Source organism: Maylandia zebra, linkage group LG13 (assembly GCF_041146795.1).
Source record: "Maylandia zebra isolate NMK-2024a linkage group LG13, Mzebra_GT3a, whole genome shotgun sequence".
NCBI lineage: Eukaryota > Metazoa > Chordata > Actinopteri > Cichliformes > Cichlidae > Maylandia > Maylandia zebra.
The window spans coordinates 18,600,560-18,614,692 of NC_135179.1; the positions used below are offsets into that span (position 1 = coordinate 18,600,560).

General features: G+C 37.9%; 1 protein-coding gene across 1 annotated transcript in view; it reads left to right on the plus strand.

Moving 5' to 3' along the window:
- Window positions 1–14,133, plus strand: part of hpse2 (heparanase 2) — a 51,320-nt gene that overhangs the window by 23,072 nt on the left and 14,115 nt on the right. Inside the window, exons 4-6 of the mRNA XM_004555815.2 lie at window positions 4,478–4,651; window positions 5,636–5,807; window positions 12,292–12,339. Coding sequence (XP_004555872.2) covers window positions 4,478–4,651; window positions 5,636–5,807; window positions 12,292–12,339 — 394 coding nt within the window. The remainder of the gene's footprint in view (window positions 1–4,477; window positions 4,652–5,635; window positions 5,808–12,291; window positions 12,340–14,133) is intronic.

Consider the following 14,133-nt stretch of genomic DNA (forward strand, 5'->3'; position numbering starts at 1 on the left):
TTTTGGGTTTGAAATTTGTGTGTGTGAATGTGTGCACACACCCACTCCAGACTGATTTCCATTCAACTAGTAGTTGTAAATTGTGTTGGCAACTTTGTTTCGGTATTGAATTAAATATCTAATGAAAACAGAAAACTAATTTCTGCTGTGCTTGGTATTTTTGTCTCCCAAGGCATAAATGGTGGAGAATGCATGGATATACTCTGTTTTTGATGCTCAAAGCAAGAAATGTTTTCATAAATCACTGAAACTAAATTCCAAATGATCCCTCACATTTTAGGCAGGAAAGGCTACTTGTTCTGTCTGCATATCTGTAGCCTGCATTCACTTTCCTCCCAGTACACAAAAACATATGTTGCAGAGTAGTCTGGAATGGTTGCAATGTTTTTGTGTAATGTATACTCTCAGTTAAATGTGGTTGTTCACTGATAATAAAAATATAGTCTTAATATAGTATCTCTGTGATTTAAAAGAAATCCTGATGGTGCTTCATGTTTTAAGTTCAAATTTTAGGTTTTTATATTTATGCCGTCCCTTGCTTTTTTAAGCTCTGTTGTGTGATCCTCGTCTCAATCTGTTTTTCATAACTTTTATGAAATTTTAGTGAGGCTGTGTGATATAACGAAGGCAAATCTAGCAGCTCAAAAGTGAAACAAATCCAAGCTGTAATAGCAACAACTTTCATGTAAAAATACACCTGTCCTGTCAGCTACAGTAACCTAGTGAAAGCACAGTGCTAGAAAAGAGTGGGATTTCATTGGAAACTTTAAATGGGTGTCTGCTCATGTGGGTGGTATGTAAACCAGTAAACACTGTGTGAGTGCATAGAGGCCTGGTGCAAATAGACATATGTGTACCTCAGTGTTTGAAGGAATATGCAGAACTGCAGAAATGAGGCATATCGCTGACTGATGCTGCCGGCCGCTCTGCTTCACAGAGCCGGCTTTTCTATCAGATAGACAGCTTGACAATATCCAGACTCCACTCTTTCCGCTACACACAAACACACAAAGGCACGCCAGCAGAATCACACATATAAGCAAATACACACCCGTGCACACACGGCTTTCTGGGGTTTGTTCTGCTTGTTTCTGGCTGGACTGTTTGTAAGATAAAAGAGAAGATTGTAGCTGAGTACAGTAAAGTCTGACCTCTTAGACAGGCTTTCATTGTTTTGTGTGTAATTGAGAATTTTGAGACCTGTTTTAAACCACATTACAATGTAAGACCTGTTTCTGAAGGATTTAGTTTTCTTAAAAACTGAAAGCTGAATAATGATAAGTGCTTCAGAGATATTATTAAATGTAATTGGGATGAACAGAAAAGACAATTTAATGTTTGCTTTATTGATTATCTGTGTCTAAGTTTGTGAGTGATTATCCAGAAATAGTAAGTTCTGGTATTCCCTTCAGAATTCCAACCACAGTATGTCTCTGGAGTTCATTGAATCCTGGAGCATTTGTGCTCTAGCATCACACAGATGTGATGGTGAGCTATAACAGATGAAATAGATTAATTTACAGTGCCTTCATTTTGTCTGACCAAGATCACTGACTTGTATCTTAAAGGCTTTTTAGTGTCTGCATAGCTTTATGTATGGGGGTCAAGTTTGCCCCAGTAAGTCGCAGATTTTCTGACATCAGGATAGCAAATATACCTGTTTCTGCTTTTAAGAAAACACATGATCTCCACCTCCTAGATGATAAGCAAGAGCTTTGCTATGCTGGGCTATGCTGTAATGTATGTTCTTTACAAGCTGCTGTCAGTGTGAAAAAGAGACTCCAACAACTGCTCACCAATGGGCTAACAGGGGATTGCTTTTATTTTAAAAAGGAGACCTTATCAACAGAATTTTATATATTTTATATATTTCTTTTTTACCCATAATCGGACACACAAAATGGGTCTAGGTCAGCCTTAATTTCAACTCTTCTTTACAATAAGTATAAATACAGTGCTAAGACTGCTAGAGCTGCAACTAATCATTTCGATTACTAGTTATTTAACCAAAATCAAAAATATGTCCAAAAATTCTGATAATGATAGAGGTCATACCTTTGCAGGTACCAAGTTGATTTCTTCAGATATTTGGGGGGGAGCATGTTTATTTTCCCTGTTCATTTAACTTACAGGAGAAATGACAGATCCTTTCATTTGATAAGCTGGAATCATAGTATGCATATAAATAAATATGCATTTATAAAGTCTGTATAATAGATCCGTTAGATGAGTATGCTGTCAAACATGCAATTATTTATCTAATAGTCTAGGTGAAAAGCAAAATTTATGTTTAAAATTACTGAGTGCAAAATATCTTTTAGCACCTTCAGCTTATACGACAACAGATACGTGTGTTTCATAAGCTTAAGACCTAGACTCGGTATAAAGATTTAGCAGTAACCAGCCTGACATGCACACATAGACTCTTATTTTACACACTGCTCTTAGATCAGCCAGCAGAGAAACAGTATTTTTAGTAGCTTGATACATCTCATGATGCTTTTATGATGTGTTTGCAGGCCTGCTAGCTGTGTCTTGCAGTAAGGCTGGTTGCCTTCTGCTCAGATATCAGGTGAGGAAAGGCCTGGAATCACTCATCTTGACAGCCACATCTGGCCCTACTTTCTCTGTCCAGTTGCCCTCAACTCTGCTGCTGCAAACAGACGCCACTCTGATTCCAACCACAAAGGGAAGAAGTTACAATAATAGCAGTTATGATAATAACATTATTGATAGTTATTAATGAGACAGAGAACGGGGAGTTTACCCAGGAGATATACACTCCCCAAAAGAGCTTTGTGGAATAAAGCTATTGTTGCTGCAAACATTTTTTGCTTTTCAGGCTTTGTCCTGCTATTAGCAGAGAGCAGATTAATGCCAGGTGCAACAAGCAATCTTTCTGTTCTCTCTATTTGCTCTTTGGATTATACATAGCCAGTGCTCTACTAGAAATAAAGGGTTGGAGTAAATGCTGAATACACAAACACATTTGAGTTCAGATATAACTTAATAAGCATTACTCACTATTTAAATGTGTCCTCTGTTGAAGCTAGTTGTATCCATTTTTAAATACTATGCCTTTTATTGGCATGACACGTATCCAAACCTTTTACATGCACACGAGTCTGCTCTGCATTTGTCTTCATTCCACTTTGGACAAAGCTATCATTTGGCAAACTCAGGTGGTGCCAAATCCAGAGCTGAGAGCAAATTCTAGCAGGAACCAGACCTGCACAGTCTTCATCTGGTCCCTGTTGAACCTAGGAAGTAAGGGTTAGAGTTCAGGGTAATATTTACATTAATGGAATGAATTCAAACAGATTAAATTTCAAAACAAGAGCCTAAGATATCCAGGAGCAGCCTACAGTCACACATTAAAATATAAACAAACACTTTTGGCACTCTCACTGTATGCCAACATCTGCAGTTGGCCTTATCCTCTACTGCATAGGGAGAATAATGAAGACAGCAGACATAAACATGAGTGAGCAGTCAGCTGCAGAACAGAACAGAACAATCCTGTGCCTGATGCTTTGAGGAGCGCATCACCACAGGAGTCCATGATGGGAAAATCAGTCTGTCTGCATTCTTCTCACTGAATGTTGCTGAAGGAAGAAACTCTGCTGTCGTGTGTAAAAATGAACACACGAAATTCAGAACTGGTTGCAGAATACATTCCAGGTATATCCTGCACCACGTGCAGTCAGTTTATTCAAGTACATCTTACAGAGTACTTACACAGTATGGCTAAGGAATGTTGTCCTCTTTGGTTGTTTGAATGGTTTAGTTTGAAAGCTGAAGTGGTGGAAGCAACTTTGTACACAGTTAATCACAACAATGTTACCTACGCCACAGACAAGATAAACATTCCTCAAAGCTGGGCTCTATTTCTGGTTGATTTACTTCTATTTTCACTATGCGAATAAACTGATCAGTTGATCCACAAAGAACTGAGCAGAACCAGCTTAGATATTGTTCAGTAGCTAATGTAAAAACAATTAATTATTGGAATTCTCATTTTGGATTTGTTTTTATCATAACTGATTAATTATCTTAAGTTTTTAAGCAGGTTTCATAGTACTCACAGTGTAAATACAGTAGTATACACGTGACACAAACCTATACTGCTCCAATTTTGTTTCCCTCCAAGTCTGAAGGTATGTTTTGATAAAGCTGACTTTAAAATAAGTATAATAAAAGTGCATAATGTTACATAATGTCAACACCTTTCCATCTTCTTCTTTTTTTTTTTTAATGAAAAGAAAATGTAGCCGGTTGCAAACATACATAGTTGTGGTGCAGAAAGCACCACAGATATGGTTTAAGGGCTACTGTATACATAAACATATAGAAACAGAGGGCATGTGAATCAGGGAATCCATGAGTTACACATGTTTTCTATCATGTTCATGTGGTCATATGATTCCATACGCGTAAAAAGAATCAAAGTTACAACTGCTTTGTGGGTTTTTCCCAGCCAGGTCTTTAGACAAACTGTACAACTTTGCCGACTGTGCTGGCCTGCACCTGATCCTGGGGCTCAACGCACTACACAGAAATCCAGACAACTCCTGGAACACCTCCTCCACCCTCAGCCTCCTGAAGTACAGCGCTGGGAAGAAATACAACATCTCCTGGGAGCTGGGCAATGGTCAGTACAGCAACATACTTCAAACTGTCTACTAAAACACATGACTTACAATCATATCTGCAGTTTTGATACTATTTAAAATATTTAGAGGAGTAAAAGGAAAAGAAAGCGTTTTAAAGGTAACATACTGTATAGTTTTTATTGCCAAAATCATATCATTATTCTCTCTGGTTGAGTGCAGTAAATTAAATTCGAAGTATAAACTAAATGCAGTATAACAGTTCATGCTTGTATTGTCACTTGTAATACAAATTTGTTACAGAACTAAAGTAAACTGTTGCAGATTTAATGAAGGATTTTTAAGTTCAGTAGCAGTTAAAGGGTTAATCCAAGGGTTCGCATAGGGGTAAACTATTTTTTTCTTTTAATTTTCTGAAAATCTAAAAATACCCTCACATTAAAAACTTATTATCACCCTTTTTTTCAGCCTAAGCCTAAGAGTAGCAGCATATGTCTAATAACTTTATATGTGACTGCAACAAAGGAAATAATTTCAAGTAAATTGCTGAGGTAGCACAAGATATAGAGGACATTTATATGATGAATTAAAGGTTATCTTTTAAAATGTGCAGTTAATCATTTCATAGTTCTCATAAACAGCATATCAACATACACTAATAAAGCAGACATGTTAGCAGCCTATGTTTTTAGGATGAAACAGCCTGGTACAGAAAAATCTTCAGTGAAGTTGTTAATCAACAATGAGTCTGCAAAAGTTCAGTCTTTCTCCTTTTGTAAAAATGCTTCACTCTCTTAGGCTTACTGATTCTGCAAGGCCACCCTGTGTGCTTTGGCTATTCCCTTGAAGCAATGTCCATCTGTCTGTATTACTGTGAATTGGCCAATTATCCTTTTTTTCTACTGGCTGTTGGATATTCTAAGAGCAGGATCAGACTACAACAACAACATCATTCTTTGTCATCTTCCCAATGCTGCTTGTATAAACTCTTATCTTCCTCAGTCTACTGTGTCTTCTCTTTCCAGAGCCCAATGCGTACCGCAGCATGGTGGGTCGTGCGGTCAACAGCACCCAGTTGGCTCAGGACTACACCAAACTACGTACCCTGCTGCAGTCTGTGCGCTTCTACCACCGAGCTCACCTCTTTGGCCCCAACGCAGGACGACCCCGGAAGAACGCCATTCTGCTGCTGGATGGGTGAGTCACCAAGTAAAACAGGGATTGGCCAGGATTACACTCCTTCTTAGGCTGTCCTGCTGGAAAAGAAAGGGGGAAGGTAGCGGAAAGTATGCTGCAGTAGTTTATGCATTAAACACAGTAAAGCTCAGTAAAAGTTTTACGCACGCACACACACACACTCACACTCTGTAGTTGTATTCAGTGTTTATGGATTCCCACTCTGCAGGTTTTAGGGTCTCAGCTTCAGTTATACCATGTCAGCATAAATAAAGTGTCATCTGATTGATAACGTGATGGCGCAACGTCCCACCTGCTTGTCTCACCCAGAAGCTGCAGCAGCTTTGGATTGACTCTGGTCGCTTATCTAACCGCCCTCTTTCAACTGCAGCCTGTCCTCTGCAAAGGTTGCATTGTTACACTTGGTAGCCAAACCTTTACAACAAAAGACTAACCAAGACATTGTCACAGTGTCATTGTGTAGTATTATTCACCAGCATTTGATACAGATTACTATAATCTTTGGAAAACAAAAAGGTTTTCAGACATACTTTCTTTAGCTGGCCAAAATTTTATTCAAGTTGACTGAAAGCAAGATTAAATTGTTCGGACTCTGTTTCACTGAAAATTACTGTGTTGTTTTTGGACAAGTTGTATTGTAGCCACACAATATTGTAGCCCCACGGTTTATCTATCTTGCATTCACAAGCTGTAATTATCTGGCAGATGAAAATCAGAACATTAACAATTCACGGGCAACGTAAGATCATGATGTGAATATGGAGCACAAAACGGAAAAGTAATACCTCCTTTAAGGCGCTGACTCATTTTGTATTGTCTTTATCAATTCATCAGTTCAATGAAGTCTGTCCAAGTATATTTTACAAAGTGTGGCTCACTGAAACAAACCCTTGAATTTAGGCAAAAGAAACATAATTTGTTGTGATCCTTAGAAATTCAAAACTTCAATGACAAAAGATTTAAAAAAACAAAACAAAAAAAAAAACCTCCCCATCTTGTTCTTCCACAAACCACTTTTCCACTGGCAGTGAGCATGTAATTGGCTGTCTTCACCTTAACCTAATCTTAATTCAAAATTAGTTTAAGGCTTGCAGTTGATCAAGTTGGTGATTTACAAAATGCACTTTGGATACAAATAGCAAATCAGTGCCATCAGAGAATAACACATTCTCCTCTTTTCACTAATGATTTGGAAACGTTTGTGCATAACTTTAATTTGGATAATCTAATAGATAACAATAGTGATTGTTAACCAAGACAAAAACTTTTTTAAAAGCGTAATTTGACCTTGCTGCATTACAAATAACGAACCCCAGATTGCCTCTCACAGGTATGTAGGCTTCTTTGGGTATTACTACAAGTCTTAGTTTGTTGAAATTCATTTTAGACAAGAAATTTATCCTTAGTTCTGTCAACCAAACAGCTGACAGTATTCCTCAAACAAAATCATTATTTCCAAAAAAGTAACGCCTTTGTGAGCTTTTCTGTCTGTTGAAATGGAAACAAACTTGACTAAAATGAATGCATCACTGGCCCAGTACAACAAACAAAGGGTGAAAGTCAAACATGGAGGTATATACACAACTCTGTCAGTGTTGGACAATACAAATAAAGTGTGACCTTATGGTGCAATGTTTGCTTTTTTTCCACTGGATAATAAAATAATTTAGTACTATCAAAATTACTTTTTGCCCTTTGTTTTTGACTTTATGAGCAGTATATAATAATTTGATTGATTGTTTTAAATTAGCCTGACTAATACTGGAATTTTGGAAATGCATACACTATCCAACCAATAAATATATACATATAAAATGTATTTATTTTTTTTAGATTTTCCACTATGTTTTTTTGGCAATCCAGTTTGAAGTTTAGCACAAAGAAACCAAGTGGCCATGGTTCTGTTGCAGACATTGAGAGAGAACTGTAAACCACAAGGTTGAAATTGCACTGGTGGACAAACAAACGACACCATATGTACGTTACCTCAAGCAAAAACGTGAAAGTAAGATCAATGTATAATGCCCGGTCGAAGGCCAGAGAGTATAAATGTGTTTTAAAAATGGGCTGTGGAGGTGACTGTCTAAAGTGCACAGGCATTTATTCCATAAACTGGGGGCAGCAATGGAGAACGCTTTGTTCCCTTTTAGCTTCCACTTAGACTTTTGTATATGTAAAAGCAACTGGTCAGATACACACAGTCATAAACATGACAATGTTGGGAACATTTTGCAATGTCTGATAGATTTTGGTGAATAAATGCAGACGTTAGACGTGCTCCTGCGCAGCAACCATGAAAACTTAACATCTATTTTGTGTGGCTGAAAGGAAGCTATATTCTGCGGTCCACTAATCTGTCACAAGAGGTTTAGGAGATTTATTACAGAGCTAATAAGACAATTAGAAGTGATGGAGGTGGGATATATAGTTCTGGTTTTAATTTGTTGAATAAATGGGGTCAGCATGTCATTTAACCAAAATACCATCTATAAAGTAAATTGAATATGTTTATGTGTTAAAATGTTTTCACATGCACAAGTATATAAGCACATGTGTACTTAAATTCACAGGAACAGTTTAATGTCTCAATATATGTTAGCCTCTCGGCAGCCGCACACATTTTGACAGGTAGTTGGAAGACTATGGAAAAAGAATAATTTGGTATGGATCTGTCTCCACTATGTACTTGAACTACTTAAATCAGTGAAACCGTTAGGAGCTGCCTTTTATCTCACTGAGCACTGACAGTTCAGATTTAGTCAGAAGCAAAAAGGTGTATTTTTTTGCTCACATGTGTGTATGTGTACTGTAATAGTCAGACTGATTAATGAGCAGTGTTATCAGAACAAAGGGAGGACATAGAAGATGAGTAGTGAGAAGAGGAGGACGATTGAGAAGATGAAGAGTCGAGAGCCGGAGTACCCATGGGTCATGGGTGTCGCATTTAACGACACGACGATTCTTGTGTGTTTGACACTGTTACGAGGGGGTTGCTCATGTGTTTGACAGCCCAACTACTCTGCTGCTCTCAGGAAATAAGATTAATTAGATGCTGAGCAGCTCAAGAGTCCAAATATCTGAGCTGCACAGACTAAACAAGCCAGCCCAGTGAAAGTTGTGTTTCTGTGACATGATGTTTAGAGACGCACATTTTGGCATGTCTGACAAGCTGTTACAGCCAAATATGGAGCGATTTGGGTCAGGTAGATCAGGAAACATACACAGATGCAAAGAGGCGACTCTGTGTTTGCACGGTGTTTGTGTACAGGATGATTCTGCTCTCAGATGATTTTCCTTTTATTGATAACAATTAAACTGAAAATTAACAAATCAAATCCTCAAGCTATAGAATCAGCAACTCTAATTAGTTAAAAATAATAATAATAAAACTAGTAGTTTGCAGATTTGCCATGATACTTACATTTGTTTATTTTCAAATTCAATGTTAGACTGAATATGTCGTGAAAGGGTGTGCTTAAGGGATTGAACAGAAATATTGCATTCACTTTTGAGGGACTCAAAATATTTTCAGAGGGTTCAATTTAATTGTCCTTCTTATTTAATTATTTTATTATATGTCTTATGGATAGGTGTAGCATATCTTTATACAGGGAGTGCAGAAGTATTAGGCAAGTTGTGTTTTTGAGGAATAATTTTATTATTGAACAACAACCATGTTCTCAATGAACCCAAAAAACTCATTAATATCAAAGCTGAATGTTTTTGGAAGTAGTTTTTAGTTTGTTTTTAGTTTTAGCTATTTTAGGGGGATATCTGTGTGTGCAGGTGACTATTACTGTGCATAATTATTGGGCAACTTAACAAAAAACAAATATATACCCATTTCAATTATTTATTTTTACCAGTGACACCAGTATAACATCTCCACATTCACAAATATACATTTCTGACATTCAAAAACAAAACAAAAACAAATCAGCGACCAATATAGCCACCTTTCTTTGCAAGGACACTCAAAAGCCTGCCATCCATGGATTCTGTCAGTGTTTTGATCTGTTCACCATCAACATTGCGTGCAGCAGCAACCACAGCCTCCCAGACACTGTTCAGAGAGGTGTACTGTTTTCCCTCCTCGTAAATCTCACATTTGATGATGGACCACAGGTTCTCAATGGGGTTCAGATCAGGTGAACAAGGAGGCCATGTCATTAGTTTTTCTTCTTTTATACCCTTTCTTGCCAGCCACGCTGTGGAGTACTTGGACGCGTGTGATGGAGCATTGTCCTGCATGAAAATCATGTTTTTCTTGAAGGATGCAGACTTCTTCCTGTACCACTGCTTGAAGAAGGTGTCTTCCAGAAACTGGCAGTAGGACTGGGAGTTGAGCTTGACTCCATCCTCAAACCGCAAAGGCCCCACAAGCTCATCTTTGATGATACCAGCCCAAACCAGTACTCCACCTCCACCTTGCTGGCGTCTGAGTCGGACTGGAGCTCTCTGCCCTTTACCAATCCAGCCACGGGCCCATCCATCTGGCCCATCAAGACTCACTCTCATTTCATCAGTCCATAAAACCTTAGAAAAACCAGTCTTGAGATATTTCTTGGCCCAGTCTTGACGTTTCAGCTTGTGTGTCTTGTTCAGTGGTGGTCGTCTTTCAGCCTTTCTTACCTTGGCCATGTCTCTGAGTATTGCACACTTTGTGCTTTTGGGCACTCCAGTGATGTTGCAGCTCTGAAATATGGCCAAACTGGTGGCAAGTGGCATCTTGGCAGCTGCACGCTTGACTTTTCTCAGTTCATGGGCAGTTATTTTGTGCCTTGGTTTTTCCACACGGTTCTTGCGACCCTGTTGACTATTTTGAATGAAACGCTTGATTGTTCGATGATCACGCTTCAGAAGCTTTGCAATTTTGAGACTGCTGCATCCCTCTGCAAGATATCTCACTATTTTTGACTTTTCTGAGCCTGTCAAGTCCTTCTTTTGACCCATTTTGCCAAAGGAAAGGACGTTGCCTAATAATTATGCACACCTGATATAGGGTGTTGATGTCATTAGACCACACCCCTTCTCATTACAGAGATGCACATCACCTAATATGCTTAATTGGTAGTAGGCTTTCGAGCCTATACAGCTTGGAGTAAGACAACATGCATGAAGAGGATGATGTGGATAAAATACTCATTTGCCTAATAATTCTGCACTCCCTGTATACTAAACAGTTCTGGTGTTCATTCCATTTTGGACTTGGAGGCTGTTATTGTCTCTTCAAATGAGCAGAAATTGCAAATGAAAAATAAGTGGAACCAACCTTAAACAGTAAAAAAATAAATAGTTAGAACTGACCTGCTCAACAATTTTGTTCATTTGGAGGATAGAGTGCACTGTTGAGCTAGACAACATAGAAATTCATGGACACTGTGGAAGATAAGTCGTAGATGATCACAGGATCCTTTCCATGATTAAATAAAATCACTACAAAAATCTACCCTAATAAAAGACTTTTGACAAGACAAGTGAAAATAGAGGTTCTACACTACCAGCTCAGTCTTATGTAGGCAGATGTGACTAAGAGCTACCTTTAATCTGAAGCATACTACATCTCTTGGGTGAAGAGTGAAGGCAGTGTAATGCATGGACAAGCATGACTTTCAGTGTAGTTTGCTGGTGATGTGACAAAAGCAGATGAATGATGTCAGAAGTATAAAGTATTGCAGTCTGTGTTTAGCCTCATTCCCAAAGGTAATTCTTTAGCACATCACAGTACAGATGGAGAGTTACCTAAATCTGTAAAAAAGTTTTGAAAGATCAGGAAGTGGAATATTCCACATTGGCTTTGTTATTGCAATAGAGCTGCATTTCACTTGCAGACAAAACCAGAGGTAGAAAGAGCCATGAAGGAACAGTAACTGAAGACAGCTGCAGCAAGGGTTTGGCAAAGCATCACAAAAATATATGGACCCAACAGTGACTGTCAAACCATGTAATTATGCTATGTAAGCTATATAACTTTGAAAGAACTCATTTTTATGAGCGAAATCTAGACTGCTGCATACACATATTTTAAAATGACAGGAAATCTGCATAATGCATACACACCATTTGCTGTCTTTTTAAGGAGCTCTCAGCTGTTAAATTACACTTTTCTTATATTTATAATTTGTCTTGATTGATTTTCAGAAATTTGCCTTTAATCCTGAAGTCTAATTAATTACCAATTGCTTACCTGCTAAAAGAATGAACACTGCAACACATTTTATGACAGTTGGCAAAGAGTTTTAGTGAATTATGGCTTTTGTCACCTAGATAGATTTTGTTTTCTTCTTGAGATAAAGTGAAGGTGACATATGTGCACTTGAATTAAAAATATTTTTGTTAAATAAACTGAGCACTAACAGTTAAATGGGTAAAATGTTGTAATATTCATATAGCCATATTGTAATTGTGTAAGGAAGACATAGGTTGTCATATATTGAAGACAAAATACAACGAATCAGTTAATGACATTTGTGTTTTCTTTCAGGTTCATGAAGAATGCTGGCTCTGTTGTAGATGCAGTTACGTGGCAACAGTAGGTATTTTACCCTTTCATTTTTACCCTTTTTTATTATTTCATCTACAGAAAAACGCAGAATTAACCTACGTTCTTCTGAAAGAGAGTAATTCAAAACCATATATCTAACAGCAGAGGCCACACTGTGTTTTTGTACCAATATTGCAAATTTGTCAGCACAGTTACCAAGAGAGACTAATGCATATTCACCAAACCGTGTTTATCCTGCAAGTGGAACAACAGGAAAAGGAGCCTAAGAGACAGTGTGTGTGTTAAATTAGTAACACCTGCCATTTGTCTGTTGCACATACTGTAGGAATGCATACAAATGTATCACTGGTTTGATCTTTTTCCCCAATGTTTTATCTGTATCTTTTTACACCCACATGTAAAATATGTACAAAAAGGCACATTGAGTGTAAACTAAGACAAACCCTTTGTGTCTGAGTGAGTGGTCATTAAGGTGAAGGTCAGGTCTAATTAGGAGAAATTAGATGAAACAGAAGGTGGAAGGGCTGTCAGTAAGGCTTGGAAAAACACCACCCACACTGTTAAAATCAAACCATATGCTCTGGCTCACTCCCTTTGTCAATTAGCCCGTTTTACACAAGAGGTCCAGATTCCAGTCTAACCAGGCTGCGTGACAGAAACTCTGACCTCTACAAAAGAAGCCAACCTAATAAAAGTAGAGACCACTCATTAACACGTCTACGACATAGGTTTTACTCTAGTGCAGCTGTCTCAAGTTGTTTTGAGTCAGACGTGCTTGGTAGGAAAAAAGCACTCGATTTAAACCTGTTTGGAAAGTGTTGTGAATTTGTTAGTATACGTCTGTCTGTGGCTTACAGTCGGAGGTGTCCGGTCGGCACTTGTGGTGATGAAACGTGTTGGTTATGATGTGAAATATTTGTGTACCTCCAAATCTTGAAACAACGATATGTGGTTTGCATTATATTATGACATTTTCTCACAACATTGTAGTTTGACATTTGCAGCATCTTGTCTCAGTTAATGCTTATCCATGTTTGGATTCACCAGCAAGACATGATCAGTATGTGTAGTCGTTCTCTATTAAACTCCCTGATTTTGTCTCTGTCTTCTCTGTATTCACATTTCTTTCTGCAGTTCAGTATTAAGTTTTCTTTCATTTTAGAGGCCTGGATGTCTTTTTTTTTCTGTCATGGTGCTTTAACCCTAAAACCAGATATATATTTTATCCAAGGTTTGTGATGATAAAACATCTCCATTAATACATTAGAGGTGACTAAAAATGAACTACACTAAACAAAAAAACCTATCCAAATGTCAGGACCTGTTTTGAGGGCCTAACATCCCAGTAGTGGTTGCTTTAACAAGTTTTGTGGATGTTGGGAAATTTTTTTTTTTTTTAAATCAAGCTGAAAATGGTGCTTTTTCCTCTCTTGGGCACTTTTAAAAGCACCTCCCTTTTTTAGCCTGACAAGGCACATATAACTTTAGGTCAATTTTCGCGAATCATTACATTTTACAGCAAAGACAGGTTTGAGCTACTTTAGGCTTAGTTTAGATTAGGAGTAGGTTAATATTACACTACCAGATGGTGCACACTAAGGTTAGGAATTTTGTGTTGAACTGTATCAACAAAAGTAATCTTTGAATTCAGGTGTTTTCAGTTCAATTGCCACAGGTGTATAAAACCAAGCCCTTAGGCAAGCAATCTGCCTTTACAAACATATTTTAAAAAGTGCCTCATCCTAAAGAGCACACTGAATCCCCCACCTTTGATACAAGTTAGTTTGTGAAGTCTCTTCCTCCTTTCCCTCCTACATTTTC